We start from the raw sequence: 20643 nt of genomic DNA, 5'->3' as shown, positions 1-20643 counted from the left end.
AAAAGCAGCCTCAGCTGTTCCTGTGCAATACGCACTCACATTCCACAACATAGTCAAACTCAATACATCTAGACAGCAAACAAATAGTCCCACCTGACACATACATTCATCTGTTATCATCCCCCTCAATAACCTCCCCAACATGATGATACATTCATCTGATATCATCCCTGTCAATAACCTCCCCAACATGGTGATACATTCATCTGATATCATCCCCCTCAATAACCTCCCCAACATGGTGATACATTCATCTGATATCATCCCCCTCAATAACCTCCCCAACATGATGATACATTCATCTGATATCATCCCTTCTCCCCCTCAATAACCTCCCCAACATGATGATACATTCATCTGATATCATCCCTGTCAATAACCTCCCCAACATGGTGATACATTCATCTGATATCATCCCCCTCAATAACCTCCCCAACATGGTGATACATTCATCTGATATCATCCCCCTCAATAACCTCCCCAACATGATGATACATTCATCTGATATCATCCCTTCTCCCCCTCAATAACCTCCCCAACATGGTGATACATTCATCTGTTATCATCCCCCTCAACAACCTCCCCAACATGATGATACATTCATCTGATATCATCCCTTCTCCCCCTCAATAACCTCCCCAACATGGTGATACATTCATCTGTTATCATCCCCCTCAATAACCTCCCCAACATGATGATACATTCATCTGCTATCATCCCCCTCAATAACCTCCCCAACATGATGATACATTCATCTGATATCATCCCTTCTCCCCCTCAATAACCTCCCCAACATGATGATACATTCATCTGATATCATCCCCCTCAATAATCTCCCCAACATGGTGATACATTCATCTGATATCATCCCCCTCAATAACCTCCCCAACATGATGATACATTCATCTGATATCATCCCTTCTCCCCCTCAATAACCTCCCCAACATGATGATACATTCATCTGATATCATCCCTTCTCCCCCTCAATAACCTCCCCAACATGATGATACATTCATCTGATATCATCCCCCCTCCCCCTCAATAACCTCCCCAACATGATGATACATTAATCTGGTATCATCCCCCTCAATAATCTCCCCAACATGGTGATACATTCATCTGATATCATCCCCCTCAATAACCTCCCCAACATGATGATACATTCATCTGATATCATCCCCCTCAATAACCTCCCCAACATGATGATACATTCATCTGATATCATCCCCCTCAATAACCTCCCCAACATGGTGATACATTCATCTGATATCATCCCCCCTCCCCCCTCCCCCTCAATAACCTCCCCAACATGGTGATACATTCATCTGTTATCATCCCCCTCAATAACCTCCCCAACATGGTGATACATTCATCTGATATCATCCCCCTCAATAACCTCCCCAACATGGTGATACATTCATCTGATATCATCCCCCTCAATAACCTCCCCAACATGATGATACATTCATCTGTTATCATCCCCCTCAATAACCTCCCCAACATGGTGATACATTCATCTGATATCATCCCCCTCAATAACCTCCCCAACATGGTGATACATTCATCTGTTATCATCCCCCTCAATAACCTCCCCAACATGGTGATACATTCATCTGATATCATCCCCCCTCCCCCCTCCCCCTCAATAACCTCCCCAACATGGTGATACATTCATCTGTTATCATCCCCCTCAATAACCTCCCCAACATGGTGATACATTCATCTGATATCATCCCCCTCAATAACCTCCCCAACATGATGATACATTCATCTGATATCATCCCACCTCCCCCTCAATAACCTCCCCAACATGATGATACATTCATCTGATATCATCCCCCTCAATAACCTCCCCAACATGGACACAACCACATTATGGCAATAATACAACCCTGTCATAAAATGAATCTCCTTAGTGCTGAGTAATGCTGTGGTCCTGGTCAAACCCCCTATGGGTCCTGGTTAACAACCCTCTGGGTCCTGGTTAACAACCCTCTGGGTCTTGGTTAACAGCCCTCTGGTTCCTGGTTAACAACCCTCTGGGACCTGGTCAACAACCCTCTGGGTCCTGTTCTGGTTAACAACCCTCTGGGTCCTGGTTAACAACCCTCTGGGTCCTGGTTAACAACCCTCTGGGTCCTGGTCAACAACCCTCTGGGTCCTGGTCAACAACCCTATGGGACCTGGTCAACAACCCTATGGGTCCTGGTCAACAACCCTCTGGGTCCTGGTCAAAACCCCTCTGGGACCTGGTCAACAACCCTCTGGGACCTGGTCAACAACCCTCTGGGTCCTGGTCAACAACCCTCTGGGTCCTGGTCAAAAACCCTCTGGGACCTGGTCAACAACCCTCTGGGTCCTGGTCAACAACCCTCTGGGTCCTGGTTAACAACCCTATGGGTCCTGGTTAACAACCCTCTGGGACCTGGTTAACAACCCTATGGGTCCTGGTCAACAACCCTCTGGGTCCTGGTTAACAACCCTCTGGGTCCTGGTTAACAACCCTCTGGGTCCTGGTCAACAACCCTCTGGGTCCTGGTTAACAACCCTATGGGTCCTGGTCAACAATCCTCTGGGTCCTGGTTAACAACCCTCTGGGTCCTGGTTAACAACCCTCTGGGTCCTGGTCAACAACCCTCTGGGTCCTGGTTAACAACCCTCTGGGTCCTGGTCAACAACCCTCTGGGACCTGGTTAACAACCCTCTGGGACCTGGTCAACAACCCTCTGGGTCCTGGTCAACAACCCTCTGGGTCCTGGTTAACAACCCTCTGGGACCTGGTCAACAACCCTATGGGTCCTGGTCAACAACCCTCTGGGTCCTGGTCAACAACCCTCTGGGACCTGGTCAACAACCCTCTGGGTCCTGGTCAACAACCCTATGGGTCCTGGTCAACAACCCTCTGGGTCCTGGTCAACAACCCTCTGGGTCCTGGTCAACAACCCTCTGGGACCTGGTCAACAACCCTCTGGGTCCTGGTCAACAACCCTCTGGGTCCTGGTCAACAACCCTATGGGTCCTGGTCAACAACCCTCTGGGTCCTGGTCAACAACCCTCTGGGACCTGGTCAACAACCCTATGGGACCTGGTCAACAACCCTATGGGTCCTGGTCAACAACCCTCTGGGACCTGGTTAACAACCCTCTGGGACCTGGTTAACAACCCTATGGGTCCTGGTCAACAACCCTCTGGGACCTGGTCAACAACCCTCTGGGACCTGGTCAACAACCCTATGGGTCCTGGTCAACAACCCTATGGGTCCTGGTCAACAACCCTATGGGTCCTGGTCAACAACCCTCTGGGACCTGGTCAACAACCCTCTGGGTCCTGGTTAACAACCCTATGGGTCCTGGTTAACAACCCTATGGGTCCTGGTCAACAACCCTATGGGTCCTGGTCAACAACCCTATGGGTCCTGGTCAACAACCCTATGGGTCCTGGTTAACAACCCTATGGGTCCTGGTCAACAACCCTATGGGTCCTGGTCAACAACCCTATGGGTCCTGGTCAACAACCCTCTGGGTCCTGGTCAACAACCCTCGGGGTCCTGGTCAACAACCCTCTGGGTCCTGGTCAACAACCCTCTGGGTCCTGGTCAACAACCCTCTGGGTTCTGGTCAACAACCCTCTGGGTCCTGGTTAACAACCCTCTGGGTCCTGGTCAAATCCCTCTGGGTCCTGGTTAACAACCCTCTGGGTCCTGGTTAACAACCCTCTGGGTCCTGGTCAAAACCCCTATGGGTCCTGTTCTGGTTAACAACCCTATGGGTCCTGGTTAACAACCCTCTGGGACCTGGTCAACAACCCTCTGGGTCTTGGTTAACAGCCCTCTGGTTCCTGGTTAACAACCCTCTGGGTCCTGTTCTGGTTAACAACCCTCTGGGTCCTGGTTAACAACAACCCTCTGGGTCCTGCTCTGGTTAACAACAACGCTCTGGGTCCTGGTTAACAACCCTCTGGGTCCTGGTTAACAACAACCCTATGGGTCCTGGTTATGACCCTATGGGTCCTGGTTATGACCCTCTGGGACCTGGTCAACAACCCTCTGGGTCCTGCTCTGGTTAACAACCCTCTGGGTCCGGGTTAACAACCCTCTGGGTCCTGGTTGACAACCCTCTGGGACCTGGTCAACAACCCTCTGGGTCCTGTTCTGGTTAACAACCCTCTGGGTCCTGGTTAACAACAACGCTCTGGGTCCTGGTTAACAACCCTCTGGGTCCTGGTTAACAACAACCCTATGGGTCCTGGTTAACAACCCTCTGGGTCTGGGTTAACAACCCTATGGGTCCTGGTTAACAACCCTCTGGGTCCTGTTCTGGGTAACAACCCTCTGGGTCTGGGTTACCAACCCTATGGGTCCTGGTTAACAACCCTCTGGGTCCTGTTCTGGTTAACAACCCTCTGGGTCCTGCTAACAACAACGCTCTGGGTCCTGGTTAACAACCCTCTGGGTCCTGGTTAACAACAACCCTATGGGTCCTGGTTAACAACCCTCTGGGTCTGGGTTAACAACCCTATGGGTCCTGGTTAACAACCCTCTGGGTCCTGTTCTGGTTAACAACCCTCTGGGTCCTGGACAACAACCCTATGGGTCCTGGTTACGACCCTATGGGTCCTGGTTACGACCCTATGGGTCCTGGTTACGACCCTATGGGTCCTGGTTACGACCCTATGGGTCCTGGTTATGACCCTATGGGTCCTGGTGAAAACCCTATGGGTCCTGGTTATGACCCTCTGGGTCCTGGTTATGACCCTCTGGGTCCTGGTTATGACCCTCTGGGTCCTGGTTAAAACCCCCTGGGTCCTGGTTATGACCCTATGGGTCCTGGTTAAAACCCTATGGGTCCTGGTTAAAACCCTCTGGGTCCTGGTTAACAACAACCCTATGGGTCCTGGTTAACAACCCTATGGGTCCTGGTGAAAACCCTATGGGTCCTGGTTACGACCCTATGGGTCCTGGTTATGACCCTCTGGGTCCTGGTTATGACCCTATGGGTCCTGGTTAAGACCCTATGGGTCCTGGTTAACAACCTTCTGGGTCCTGTTCTGGTTAACAACCCTATGGGTCCTGGACAACAACCCTATGGGTCCTGGACAACAACCCTATGGGTCCTGGACAACAACCCTATGGGTCCTGGTTAACAACCCTCTGGGTCCTGGACAACAACCCTCTGGGACCTGGTCAACAACCCTCTGGGACCTGGTCAACAACCCTATGGGTCCTGGTCAACAACCCTATGGGTCCTGGTCAACAACCCTATGGGTCCTGGTCAACAACCCTCTGGGTCCTGGTCAACAACCCTCTGGGTCCTGGTTAACAACCCTCTGGGACCTGGTCAACAACCCTATGGGTCCTGGTCAACAACCCTATGGGTCCTGGTCAACAACCCTCTGGGACCTGGTCAACAACCCTCTGGGTCCTGGTTAACAACCCTATGGGTCCTGGTTAACAACCCTATGGGTCCTGGTCAACAACCCTATGGGTCCTGGTCAACAACCCTATGGGTCCTGGTCAACAACCCTATGGGTCCTGGTTAACAACCCTATGGGTCCTGGTCAACAACCCTATGGGTCCTGGTCAACAACCCTATGGGTCCTGGTCAACAACCCTCTGGGTCCTGGTCAACAACCCTCGGGGTCCTGGTCAACAACCCTCGGGGTCCTGGTCAACAACCCTCTGGGTTCTGGTCAACAACCCTCTGGGTCCTGGTTAACAACCCTCTGGGTCCTGGTCAAATCCCTCTGGGTCCTGGTTAACAACCCTCTGGGTCCTGGTTAACAACCCTCTGGGTCCTGGTCAAAACCCCTATGGGTCCTGTTCTGGTTAACAACCCTATGGGTCCTGGTTAACAACCCTCTGGGACCTGGTCAACAACCCTCTGGGTCTTGGTTAACAGCCCTCTGGTTCCTGGTTAACAACCCTCTGGGTCCTGTTCTGGTTAACAACCCTCTGGGTCCTGGTTAACAACAACCCTCTGGGTCCTGCTCTGGTTAACAACAACGCTCTGGGTCCTGGTTAACAACCCTCTGGGTCCTGGTTAACAACAACCCTATGGGTCCTGGTTACGACCCTATGGGTCCTGGTTATGACCCTCTGGGACCTGGTCAACAACCCTCTGGGTCCTGCTCTGGTTAACAACCCTCTGGGTCCGGGTTAACAACCCTCTGGGTCCTGGTTGACAACCCTCTGGGACCTGGTCAACAACCCTCTGGGTCCTGTTCTGGTTAACAACCCTCTGGGTCCTGGTTAACAACAACGCTCTGGGTCCTGGTTAACAACCCTCTGTGTCCTGGTTAACAACAACCCTATGGGTCCTGGTTAACAACCCTCTGGGTCTGGGTTAACAACCCTATGGGTCCTGGTTAACAACCCTCTGGGTCCTGTTCTGGTTAACAACCCTCTGGGTCTGGGTTAACAACCCTATGGGTCCTGGTTAACAACCCTCTGGGTCCTGTTCTGGTTAACAACCCTCTGGGTCCTGGTTAACAACAACGCTCTGGGTCCTGGTTAACAACCCTCTGGGTCCTGGTTAACAACAACCCTATGGTTCCTGGTTAACAACCCTCTGGGTCTGGGTTAACAACCCTATGGGTCCTGGTTAACAACCCTCTGGGTCCTGTTCTGGTTAACAACCCTCTGGGTCCTGGACAACAACCCTATGGGTCCTGGTTATGACCCTATGGGTCCTGGTTACGACCCTATGGGTCCTGGTTACGACCCTATGGGTCCTGGTTATGACCCTATGGGTCCTGGTGAAAACCCTATGGGTCCTGGTTATGACCCTCTGGGTCCTGGTTATGACCCTCTGGGTCCTGGTTATGACCCTCTGGGTCCTGGTTAAAACCCCCTGGGTCCTGGTTATGACCCTATGGGTCCTGGTTAAAACCCTATGGGTCCTGGTTAAAACCCTCTGGGTCCTGGTTAACAACAACCCTATGGGTCCTGGTTAACAACCCTATGGGTCCTGGTGAAAACCCTATGGGTCCTGGTTACGACCCTATGGGTCCTGGTTATGACCCTCTGGGTCCTGGTTATGACCCTATGGGTCCTGGTTAAGACCCTATGGGTCCTGGTTAACAACCTTCTGGGTCCTGTTCTGGTTAACAACCCTATGGGTCCTGGACAACAACCCTATGGGTCCTGGACAACAACCCTATGGGTCCTGGACAACAACCCTATGGGTCCTGGTTAACAACCCTCTGGGTCCTGGACAACAACCCTATGGGTCCTGGTTATGACCCTATGGGTCCTGGTTACGACCCTATGGGTCCTGGTTACGACCCTATGGGTCCTGGTTACGACCCTATGGGTCCTGGTGAAAACCCTATGGGTCCTGGTGAAAACCCTATGGGTCCTGGTTATGACCCTCTGGGTCCTGGTTATGACCCTCTGGGTCCTGTTTAAAACCCTCTGGGTCCTGGTTATGACCCTATGGGTCCTGGTTAAAACCCTATGGGTCCTGGTTAAAACCCTATGGGTCCTGGTTATGACCCTATGGGTGGGGTGGACAGAGAGGGGGGGAGGGGGGGTCAGTGTAAAGCAGAAACCTGTTGACTTTTGTGCTGGGCATGCTGTTGTTCTGCTGTGCCAACGTCTTTGTGTTGTGATTTGATTCGCCACTTGATCAAACACCCCAGGTGGCTGTGGTGACGTACGTTTTCTGTGTGGTGCCATGCTCTGCTCAGTCAACACCTGCTGTTCTATGTCTGCTGACTCATTTAGACCGGAAAGGGCCGTAGGACACACACACACACACGCACACACACCGGCCCCAGTGCTGTAGGAGACAGTAGATGTATTAGAAAGGGCATCAGGCTCCACCCAGTGCATCTATGAAATGAGGCCCTGTACCTCCTCCAAATGAGGCCCTTATACCCCCTCCAAATGAGACCCTGTATCCCCTCCAAATGAGGCCCTTATACCCCCTCCAAATAAGGCCCTGTACCCCCTCCAAATGAGGCCCTGTTCCTTCTCCAAATGAGGCCCTGTACCCCTCCAAATGAGTCACTGTACCCCTCCAAATGAGGCCCTGTACCCCCTCCAAATGAGGCCCTGTACCCCCTCCAAATGAGGCCCTTATACCCCCTCCAAATGAGGCCCTTATACCCCCTCCAAATGAGGCCATTATACCCCCTCCAAATGAGGCCCCGTACCCCTCCAAATGAGGCCCTGTACCCCCTCCAAATGAGGCCATTATACCCCCTCCAAATGAGGCCATTATACCCCCTCCAAATGAGGCCCTGTACCCCCTCCAAATGAGGCTCTGTACCCCCTCCAAATGAGGCCCTGTACCCCTCCAAATGAGGCCCTGCACCCCCTCCAAATGAGGCCCTGTACCCCTCCAAATGAGGCCCTGCACCCCCTCCAAATGAGGCCCTGTACCCCTCCAAATGAGGCACTGTACCCCCTCCAAATGAGGCCCTGTACCCCACCAAATGAGGCCCTGTACCCCCTCCAAATGAGGCCCTTATACACCCTCCAAATGAGACCCTGTCCTCCCTCCAAATGAGGCCCTGTACCTCCTCCAAATGAGGCCCTGTACCCCCTCCAAATGAGGCCCTGTACCCCTCCAAATGAGGCACTGTACCCCCTCCAAATGAGGCCCTGTACCCCTCCAAATGAGACCCTGTACCCCCTCCAAATGAGGCCCTTATACCCCTCCAAATGAGGCCCTTATACCCCCTCCAAATGAGACCCTGTACCCCCTCCAAATGAGACACTGTACCCCCTCCAAATGAGGCCCTTATACCCCTCCAAATGAGGCCCTTATACACCCTCCAAATGAGACCCTGTACCCCCTCCAAATGAGGCCCTTATACCCCCTCCAAATGAGGCCCTGTACCTCCTCCAAATGAGGCCCTTATACCCCCTCCAAATGAGTTCCTGTAACCCCTCCAAATGAGGCCCTGTACCCCTCCAAATGAGGCCCTTATACCCCCTCCAAATGAGGCACTGTCCCCCCTCCAAATGAGGCCCTGTACCCCCTCCAAATGAGACCCTGTACCCCTCCAAATGAGGCCCTGTTTCCCCTCCAAATGAGGCCCTGTAACCCCTCCAAATGAGGCCCTGTAACCCCTCCAAATGAGGCCCTGCACCCCCTCCAAATGAGACCCTGTACCCCTCCAAATGAGGCCCTGTACCTTCTCCAAATGAGGCCCTGTACCTCCTCCAAATGAGGCCCTTATACCCCCTCCAAATGAGGCCCTTATACCTCCTCCAAATGAGGCCCTTATACCCCCTCCAAATGAGGCCCTTATACCCCCTCCAAATGAGGCCCTGTACCCCCTCCAAATGAGACCCTATGCCATCACCAGTAAGATCAACATCTGATTTGAGAATGTGTGTGTGTGTGTGTGTGTGTGTGTGTGTGTGTGTGTGTGTGTGTGTGTGTGTGTGTGTGTGTGTGTGTGTGTGTGTGTGTGTGTGTGTAACCCTCTGTTCTCTCTCCTCAGTCAGGGCTGGTGTACACGGAGGAGGAATGGGAGAGAGAATGGAACGAGCTGCTGAAACTAGCTTCTAGTGAACCGCGTACACACAGCAGCAAGAACAACAACAATACAGTAGGGTGAGTATCACACACACACACACACACACACACACGACACACACACACACACACACACACACACACACACACACACACACACACACGCACGCACGGAGAGCAGTGAGCACCAAACTAGTTTACTGTTGGATAGTTGAGTATTATAGGTCAATATCAGATCAGTTATGATGGTGTCTTTAGGTCAATATCAGATCAGTTATGATTTTGTCTATAGGTCAATACCAGATCAGTTATGATGGTGTCTATAGGTCAATACCAGATCAGTTATGATGCTGTCTATAGATCAATATCAGATCAGTTATGATGTTGTCTATAGGTCAATACTAGATCAGTTATGATGGTGTCTATAGGTCAATATCAGATCAGTTATGATGGTGTCTATAGGTCAATACCAGATCAGTTATGATGGTGTCTATAGGTCAATACTAGATCAGTTATGATGGTGTCTATAGGTCAATATCAGATCAGTTATGATGGTGTCTATAGGTCAATACCAGATCAGTTATGATGGTGTCTATAGGTCAATATCAGATCAGTTATGATGGTGTCTATGGGCCAATCAGATCAGTTATGATGGTGTCTATGGGCCAATCAGATCACACCTAAAGCAGGATGCTCGGTTATGTAAAAGACTTGACATTCAAATATCAGCCAAAATTAGAGGTATATATTTGGAAATGTTTACCCAGTAGATCTAAATGGTTTGTGAGTGTCTGACAGGGGTTGTGTCTTGACACAGGGTGGATAACTCAGAGGACCCTGTGTATGAGAGTCTGGAGGAGTTTCATGTGTTTGTCCTGGCTCACGTGCTGCGTCGACCAATCATAGTGGTGGCTGACACCATGCTACGGGACTCAGGGGGAGAGGGTGAGTACACACGCCATGCTACGGGACTCAGGGGGAGAGGGTGAGTACACACGCCATGCTACGAGACTCAGGGGGAGAGGGTGAGTACACACTCCATGCTACGGGACTCAGGGGGAGAGGGTGAGTACACACGCCATGCTACGGGACTCAGGGGGAGAGGGTGAGTACACACGCCATGCTACGGGACTCAGGGGGAGAGGGTGAGTACACACGCCATGCTACGGGACTCAGGGGGAGAGGGTGAGTACACACGCCATGCTACGGGACTCAGGGGGAGAGGGTGAGTACACACACCATGCTACGGGACTCAGGGGGAGAGGGTGAGTACACACGCCATGCTACGGGATTCAGGGAGAGAGGGTGAGTACACACGCCATGCTACGGGACTCAGGGGGAGAGGGTGAGTACACACGCCATGCTACGGGACTCAGGGGGAGAGGGTGAGTACACACGCCATGCTACGGGACTCAGGGGGAGAGGGTGAGTACACACGCCATGCTACGGGACTCAGGGGGAGAGGGTGAGTACACACACCATGCTACGGGATTCAGGGGGAGATAGATGCTATGTACTGCAGAGACCCATTATAGTGGTGGCTAAATGCTACATACTGCAGAGACCCATTATAGTGGTGGCTAAATGCTACATACTACAGAGACCCATTATAGTGGTGGCTAAATGCTACATACTGCAGAGACCCATTGTAGTGGTGGTTAGATGCTACATACTGCAGATACCCATTATAGTGGTGGTTAGATGCTACATACTGCAGAGACCCATTGTAGTGGTGGTTAGATGCTACATACTGCAGAGACCCATTGTAGTGGTGGCTAGATGCTACGTACCGCAGAGATCCATTGTAGTTGTGGTTAGATGCTAGGTGCTCAGAGACCCATTGTAGTGGTGGATAGATGCTATGTACTGCAGAGACCCATTGTAGTGGTGGCTAGAAGCTACATACTGCAGAGACCCATTGTAGTGGTGGCTAGATGCTATGTACTGCAGAGACCCATTGTAGTGGTGGCTAGAAGCTACATACTGCAGAGACCCATTGTAGTGGTGGCTAGATGCTATGTACTGCAGAGACCCATTGTAGTGGTGGCTAGATGCTACGTACTGCAGAGACCCATTGTAGTGGTGGCTAGATGCTACGTACTGCAGAGATCCATTGTAGTTGTGGTTAGATGCTAGGTGCTCAGAGACCCATTGTAGTGGTGGCTCGATGCCACATCTTGCAGAGACCCATTGTAGTGGTGGCTAGATGCTAGGTGCTTAGAGACCCATTATAGTGTTGGCTAGATGCTACATACTGCAGAGACCCATTGTAGTGGTGGCTAGATGCTACGTACTGCAGAAACACATTGTAGTTGTGGCTAGATGCTACGTACGGCAGAGATTCATTATAGTGGTGGCTAGATGCCACATACTGCAGAGATCCATTGTAGTGGTGGCTAGATGCTATATACTGCAGAGACCCATTGTAGTGGTGGTTAGATGCTAGGTGCTCAGAGACTCAGGAATATTCTCGAATCCCAGAGCAGGAGAAGGTAAAAAATCTGCTGATGTGCCCTTGAGCAAGACACTTAACCCTAATTGCCTGAGGGTCACCGTTAATAATGGCAGTCCCTGGCAGTGACCCTACTCTTCCAGGTGGTCTCAGGGGGAGTTGGAATAAGCAAAAATTAAAAAATAATAATAATCAAATTCACACATGTATTAATACTCACTTGTACGATCTGTCAAATAGGACAAATATAATTACCCACCAAAATTATTATGAATTATTATAAATTATTATAAATTATTCTAAATTATTATGAATTATTATGAATTATTATAAATTATTATGAATTATTATACACTATTATACATTATCTTAAATTATTATGAATTATTATGAATTATTATGAATTATTATAAATTATTATAAATTATTATGAATTATTATCAATTATTATAAATTATTATGAATTATTATACACTATTATACATTATCTTAAATTATTATGAATTATTATACATTATTATGAATTATTATACACTATTATACATTATTATAAATTATTATACATTATTATGAATTATTATGAATTTGTAGCAATTATTATAAATTATTATGAATTATTATAAATTATTATGAATTATTATGAATTTTTATAAATTATTATAAATTATTATCAATTATTATCAATTATTATAAATTATTCTGAATTATTATAAATTATTATGAATTATTATGAATTTTTATAAATTATTATAAATTATTATCAATTATTATCAATTATTATAAATTATTATGAATTATTATAAATTATTATGAATTATTATGAATTTTTATAAATTATTATAAATTATTATGAATTATTATAAATTATTATGAATTGTTATAAATTATTATACATTATTATAAATTATTATACATTATTATAAATTATTATGAATTATTATTATTACATATTCACACCACAGACGTACCTGCTCTCAAAACCCAAAGAAGACGAACGATCCGACTCAGAGTCACGTATCTAGAGAGTTCGAGAGGACATTTTAGGTTTCTGCATTATGATGCGTTTATATGACATTACGTTGCATGGCAGCCATTTTAGGTTTCTGCATTATGATGTGTTTATATGACATTACGTTGCATGGCAGCCATTTTAGGTTTCTGCATTATGATGCGTTTATATGACATTACGTTGCATGGCAGCCATTTTAGGTTTCTGCATTATGATGCGTTTATATGACATTACGTTGCATGGCAGCCGTGGTAGCTCCCCATGGGCAACATGGGACCGATAGCGGTTCACATCATTCTCAGGAATTTTTAACAATGCTATCTATGTACAATATTTCATATTCTTGTCGTAAATTGATATACGGAATGCTCAAAGGCACTAACATGGCATCCAAAAGCTGGCCCAACTCTTTAGACATATGGCTCTGATAAGACTCATTTGCATAAATCGAACTACTCTCATTCCTAGATGGGACAAACGGAGAACTCCAGACTGGGCCTTTAACTGCCTGACCTCTTCTCTCCACCCCCAGCATTTGCCCCCATCCCGTTTGGAGGGCTGTACCTGCCCCTGGAGGTGCCTCCTAACCTGTGCCACTGCTCCCCCCTGGTCCTAGCTTACGACCAGGCACACTTCTCTGCCCTGGTGTCCATGGAGCAGAAGGACCAGCACCAAGAACAAGGTAAGACAGACGACTGGAAGTTGACTGAGGATGTCCTAATATGTATACCGTAACCCCTAAATTGACTGAGGATGTCCTAATATGTATACCGTAACCCCTAATGTGCCTGAGGATGTACTAAAACATATACCATGGCTCCATAAGGTGACTGAGGATGTCCTAATATGTATACCGTAACCCTAATGTGCCTGAGGATGTCCTAATATGTATACCATGGCTCCATAAGGTGACTAAGGATGTCCTAAATAGTTTACCGGACTGCTTAGGTAACTGAGGATTTCCGGAAATGTATCCCGTTTACACCAAGGTGTCTGAAGATGTCTTAAAGTGGATTCCTACCAATGGAGGCTGGTGAGAGGAGCTATAGGAGGACGGGCTCATTGTAATGGCTGGAATGGACTCAATAGAACGCTATCAAACACATCAAACATATGGAAACCACATGTTTGACTCCGTTCCTTTTATGCCATTCCAGCCATTACAATGAGCCCGTCCTCCTAAAGCTCCTCCAACCAGCCTCCACTGATTCCTGCTGCTCAAACCTAATCTACATGTTATGTAGAGGAAGTAGGTAGACAGACATACAGTCTGTTATCTAGAGGAAGCAGGTAGACAGACATACAATCTGTTATCTAGAGGAAGCAGGTAGACAGACATACAGTCTGGTATCTAGAGGAAGCAGGTAGACAGACATACAGTCTTATCTAGAGGAAGCAGGTAGACAGACATACAGTCTGTTATCTAGAGGAAGCAGGTAGACAGACATACAGTCTGTTTTCTAGAGGAAGCAGGTAGACAGACATACAGTCTGCTATCTAGAGGAAGCAGGTAGACAGACATACAGTCTGCTATGTAGAGGAAGCAGGTAGACAGACATACAGTCTGCTATGTAGAGGAAGCAGGTAGACAGACATACAGTCTGTTATCTAGAGGAAGCAGGTAGGCAGACATACAGTCTGCTATGTAGATGAAGCAGGTAGACAGACATACAGTCTGTTATCTAGAGGAAGCAGGTAGACAGACATACAGTCTGTTATCTAGAGGAAGCAGGTAGACAGACATAAAGTTATATCTAGAGGAAGCAGGTAGACAGACATACAGTCTGCTATGTAGATGAAGCAGGTAGACAGACATACAGTCTGGTATCTAGAGGAAGCAGGTAGACAGACATACAGTCTGTAATGTAGATGAAGCAGGTAGACAGACATACAATCTGTTATCTAGAGGAAGCAGGTAGACAGACATACAGTCTGCTATCTAGAGGAAGCAGGTAGACAGACATACAGTCTGGTATCTAGAGGAAGCAGGTAGACAGACATACAGTCTGGTATCTAGAGGAAGCAGGTAGACAGACATACAGTCTGCTATCTAGAGGAAGCAGGTAGACAGACATACAGTCTGCTATGTAGATGAAGCAGGTAGCTACAGGGCTGGCTACACTACAGAGACCCTTTGTGTTAGTCTGCCCTCTGTGGGCCTTTTTTCATCCTGACTGGCTCTTTTCACCCTCCCTCCCCTCTTTTCACCCTCCCTCCCCTCCTTTCACCCTCCCTCCCCTCCTTTCACCCTCCCTCCCCTCCTTTCACCCTCCCTCCCCTCTTTTCACCCTCCCTCCTCTCCTTTCACCCTCCCTCCCTCCCCTCTTTTCACCCTCCCTCCCCTCCTTTCACCCTCCCTCCCTCCCCTCTTTTCACCCTCCCTCCCCTCTTTTCACACTCCCTCCCCTCTTTTCACCCTCCCTCCCCTCCTTTCACCCTACCTCCCCTCCTTTCACCCTCCCTCCCCTCCTTTCACCCTCCCTCCCTCCCCTCTTTTCACCCTCCCTCCCCTCCTTTCACCCTCCCTCCCCTCCTTTACCCTCCCTCCCCTCTTTTCACCCTCCCTCCCCTCTTTTCACCCTCCCTCCCCTCCCCTTTCACCCTCCCTACCTCCCCTCTTTTCACCCTCCCTCCCTCCCTCCCCTCCTTTCACCCTCCCTCCCGACCTCCCCTCCTTTCACCCTCCCTCCCTCCCTACCTCCCCTCCTTTCACCCTCCCTCCCTACCTACCCTCCTTTCACCCTCCCTCCCTACCTCCCCTCCTTTCTCCCTCCCTCCCCTCCTTTCTCCCTCCTTTCTCCCTACCTCCCCTCCTTTCACCCTCCTTTCTCCCTCCCTCCCCTCCTTTCACCCTCCCTCCCTACTTCCCCTCCTTTCACCCTCCCTCCCTACCTCCCCTCCTTTCACCCTCCCTCCCTACCTCCCCTCCTTTCTCCCCCCCTCCCCCCCCCTCCTTTCACCCTCCCTCCCCTCCTTTCACCCTCCCTCCCTCCACTCCTTTTACCCTCCCTCCCTACTTCCCCTCCTTTCACCCTCCCTCCCTCCCTCCCCTCCTTTCTCCCACCCTCCCTCCCTCCCCACCTTTCACCCTCCCTCCCCTCCTTTCACCCTCCCTCCCTACCTCCCCTCCTTTCACCCTCCCTCCCTACCTCCCCTCCTTTCACCCTCCCTCCCTACCTCCCCTCCTTTCAACCTCACTCCCTCCCTCCCCTCCTTTCACCCTCCCTACCTCCCCTCCTTTCACCCTCCCTCCTTACCTCCCCTCCTTTCACCCTCCCTACCTCCCCTCCTTTCACCCTCCCTACCTCCCCTCCTTTCACCCTCCCTACCTCCCCTCCCTTCACCCCCTCACTCCCTCCCCTCCTTTCACCCTCCCTACCTCCCCCCTCCTTTCACCCTCACTCCCTCCCTACCTCCCCTCCTTTCACCCTCCCTACCTCCCCTCCTTTCACCCTCCCTACTTCCCCTCCTTTCACCCTCCCTCCCTACCTCCCCTCCTTTCTCCCCCCCCCCCCTCCTTTCACCCTCCCTCCCCTCCTTTCACCCTCCCTCCCTCCCCTCCTTTCACCCTCCCTCCCTACCTCCCCTCCTTTCACCCTCCCCTCCCTCCCCTCCTTTCTCCCACCCTCCCTCCCTCCCCACCGTTCACCCTCCCTCCCCTCCTTTCACCCTCCCTCCCTACCTCCCCTCCTTTCACCCTCCCTCCCTACCTCCCCTCCTTTCACCCTCCCTCCCTACCTCCCCTCCTTTCAACCTCACTCCCTCCCTCCCCTCCTTTCACCCTCCCTACCTCCCCTCCTTTCACCCTCCCTCCTTACCTCCCCTCCTTTCACCCTCCCTACCTCCCCTCCTTTCACCCTCCCTACCTCCCCTCCTTTCACCCTCCCTACCTCCCCTCCCTTCACCCTCACTCCCTCCCTCCCCTCCTTTCACCCTCCCTACCTCCCCTCCTTTCCTCGCCCTTTCCTTCTCTTCCCTGGGAAGGCATAGGGCTGCATGGACAGACAGCTCACACTAGATAGCCTGGAACACGGCCCAGTTTGGCCTTCCCTTCCTGCTTATGGAGAAGGGTGGGGGGAGAGAGAGGGAGAGGGAGAGAGAGAGAGGGAGAGGGAGAGGGAGAGAGAGAGAGAGAGAGAGGTAGAGAGAGACTAGAGAGAGAGAGCTAGACTAGGGAGAGAGAGAGGGAGAGAGATGAGAGAGAGAGACTGGAGAGAGAGAGCGAGACTAGGGAGATGGAGAGAGAAAGAGACTTGAGAGAGAGGGAGAGAGAGAGAGACTAGAGAGAGAGAGACTAAAGAGAGAGTGCGAGACTAGGGAGAGAGAGAGACCAGAGAGAGAGCGAGACTAGAGAGAGAGAGAGGGAGACTAGAGAGAGCGAGAGAGAGACTAGAGAGAGAGACTAGAGAGAGAGACTAGAGAGAGAGCGAGACTAGAGAGAGAGAGACTAGAGAGAGAGAGACTAGAGAGAGAGACTAGAGAGAGAGAGACTAGAGAGAGAGAGACTAGAGAGAGAGACAGAGACTCTTTTTTTCTCTCTCCCTTATAATAACAATCTGACTCTTTGTCCTTCCCAGCATTGCTGGTTTTCTATGCTTGTTTTATTGCTGTGGTATAGCATATGACTAAAGCCAGTCTATGTAAACAGCTGCAGTTATTTAAAACTATTTATAGATTGACTCATATTATTTTAACATTTCCTGCTTTACACTAAGTTGGCCCAATCAGCATTTCCCCTGCCTTCCACTGAAATGAATGAGGCCATTTTATCTTAAAGCCTCTATTTCCTTCAACACTCTTGCTGACTAATGACTGAAAGGTTGACGCATGTCTGAAACGTGAAACGTACCCAAAACGTGAACATACATGTATCATCATTAACGACAGTATTAGTAATTCCGTCTTCTTGGTTGAACTCTTATCTGTGCCATTGTGTTTTGGTAGTGGGGTGTAAATACACATAATCGCCACCAGAGGGCAGCGCCGACTAAATGAAAGGAGCCGTTTGTGCAGCCGGTGAGGGAGGGACTACAGCGCTGTTTAACACAGACAGTAATGCTCTTTTCTTTTTTGTTCCAGTCCAACACTAACACACCTGATTCAACTAATCAGCTCATCATCAAACCCTTATTTAGTGAAATCCCGTGTGCTACCGTTGTGATGGAACGAACATGTTCTGTCCCGTGGCCCCCCCACCAGGTACTGCCGTTCGAATATCGCTGCTATTTTTTATTTAAACTTTATTTAACTAACAAAATCAATTTTATTCATTTATTTTTTACTAGGCCAGTTAGTTAAGACCAAATTCTTATTTACTATCGCTGCTATTTTTTATTTAAACTTTATTTCACTAACAAAATCAATTTTACTCATTTATTTTTTTAACTAGGCCAGTTAGTTAAGACCAAATTCTTATTTACTATCGCTGCTATTTTTTATTTAAACGTTATTTAACTAACAAAATAAATTTTATTCATTTATTTTTTAACTAGGCCAGTTGTCATTGGATTCCGTCGATGTGTTCTGAGATGAGTTCTATTAGACAAAGGGTTGTAAGGCAGCTCGCTGTGGAATCACACAGCCGTGTTGCCTTACAGGTGGTCTAAAGGCTTGTTTTGACAGCTGCTGCGTTTGATAACCACCATTTTGTGTCAAACTACTGTATTCATACTGTATCCGTGGGTCTACTATCTTTCTCGTAGAAATATAGGGTCTCTATCTCTTTTCGACCACAATTTTGTGTCAAACTACTGTATTCATACTGTATCCGTGGGTCTACTATCTCTCTCGTAGAAATATAGGGTCTCTATCTCTTTTCGACCACCATTTTGTGTCAAACTGCTGGTTTCATAAGCTATCTGGATACCTGTTGTCTCTATTCTCCCATTTAGCACAATCAAATGGAAGATCTGTGTTGTTCAGTGTTCCTTGATAGCTGTAGTGTTTGTGACCTTCGTGTCCCAGACAGGTTTCTACCAGTCTCTGTTTACTATAGAGAGGAACACAGCACACCACCACACGTTGAGGCTAGCTAGACCAGACACACTGACTGTTCATGGATGAGTTCCAGACGACACCCTGAACCCTACACAGTGCACTACTTTTTGACCAGAGCGCGTAGTCCCAAATAGAACCCCCATTCTCTTTGTAGCGCACTACCGTGGTCAAAAGTAGTGCACTATATAAGGGCGTAGGGTGCCATTTGGGGCACAGGCCCCAATGCTTCCCTGTTTGTATCTCGTTGTTCTGTTCTCGTTTGGAACTCTGATAAACATTCTAGAACACTGTTCCAGAACTACTACTGGCTTCATTGTGATGTCATGCCATGTTCCAGTCAGAAGCTCCTCTGCCTACAGTATCTACAAATACACAAGGTGGCAATTTCAATCAATTAGCCCATGTGTCAGATAACATTTCTACATTACCAGGTGAGGTCAAATCAAATCAAATCAAATTCTATTTGTCACATACACATGGTTAGCAGATGTTAATGCGAGTGTAGCGAAATGCTTGTGCTTCTAGTTCCGACAATGCAGTAATAACCAACAAGTAATCTAACTAACAATTCCAAAACTACTGTCTTATACACACAAGTGTAAGGGGATAAAGAATATGTACATAAAGATATATGAATGAGTGATGGTACAGAGCAGCATAGGCAAGATACAGTAGACGGTATCGAGTACAGTATATACATATGAGATGAGTATGTAAACAAAGTGGCATAGTTAAGTGGCTAGTGATACATGTATTACATAAGGATGCAGTCGATGATATAGAGTACAGTATATACATATGAGATGAATAATGTAGGGTATGTAAACATTATATTAAGTAGCATTGTTTAAAGTGGCTAGTGATATATTTTACATCAATTCCCATCAATTCCCATTATTAAAGTGGTTGGAGTTGAGTCAGTGTGTTGGCAGCAGCCACTCAATGTTAGTGGTGGCTGTTTAACAGTCTGATGGCCTTGAGATAGAAGCTGTTTTTAAGTCTCTCAGTCCCAGCTTTGATGCACCTGTACTGACCTCGCCTTCTGGATGATAGCGGGGTGAACAGGCAGTGGCTCGGGTGGTTGTTGTCCTTGATGATCTTTTTGGCCTTCCTGTGACATCGGGTGGTGTAGGTGTCCTGGAGGGCAGGTAGTTTGCCCCCGGTGATACGTTGTGCAGACCTCACTACCCTCTGGAGAGCCTTACGGTTGTGGGCGGAGCAATTGCCGTACCAGGCGGTGATACAGCCCGCCAGGATGCTCTCGATTGTGCATCTGTAGAAGTTTGTGAGTGCTTTTGGTGACAAGCCGAATTTCTTCAGCCTCCTGAGGTTGAAGAGGCGCTGCTGCGCCTTCTTCACGATGCTGTCTGTGTGAGTGGACCAATTCAGTTTGTCTGTGATGTGTACGCCGAGGAACTTAAAACTTACTACCCTCTCCACTACTGTTCCATCGATGTGGATAGGGGGGGGTGTTCCCTCTGCTGTTTCCTGAAGTCCACAATCGTCTCCTTAGTTTTGTTGACGTTGAGTGTGAGGTTATTGTCCTGACACCACACTCCGAGGGCCCTCACCTTCTCCCTGTAGGCCGTCTCGTCGTTGTTGGTAATCAAGCCTACCACTGTTGTGTCATCCGCAAACTAGATGATTGAGTTGGAGGCGTGCGTGGCCACCATCCATACATCATCAAATGCTGTGCC

The 20643-nt window shown here is 48.9% G+C and overlaps 1 protein-coding gene across 1 annotated transcript in view; it reads left to right on the top strand.

Moving 5' to 3' along the window:
• The window catches only part of otud7a (OTU deubiquitinase 7A), a 76103-nt gene that overhangs the window by 32519 nt on the left and 22941 nt on the right, over positions 1-20643 (top strand). Inside the window, exons 6-8 of the mRNA XM_064964277.1 lie at positions 9454-9566; positions 10306-10433; positions 13482-13631. Of these exons, the coding sequence (XP_064820349.1) occupies positions 9454-9566; positions 10306-10433; positions 13482-13631 (391 nt within the window). The remainder of the gene's footprint in view (positions 1-9453; positions 9567-10305; positions 10434-13481; positions 13632-20643) is intronic.

The sequence above is a fragment of the Oncorhynchus masou genome, unplaced genomic scaffold (assembly GCF_036934945.1).
Source record: "Oncorhynchus masou masou isolate Uvic2021 unplaced genomic scaffold, UVic_Omas_1.1 unplaced_scaffold_944, whole genome shotgun sequence".
In the NCBI taxonomy this organism is placed as follows: Eukaryota; Metazoa; Chordata; class Actinopteri; order Salmoniformes; family Salmonidae; genus Oncorhynchus; species Oncorhynchus masou.
The sequence above is the reverse complement of the archived record's forward strand: the minus strand, read 5'-3'. Positions and strand labels throughout refer to the sequence as shown.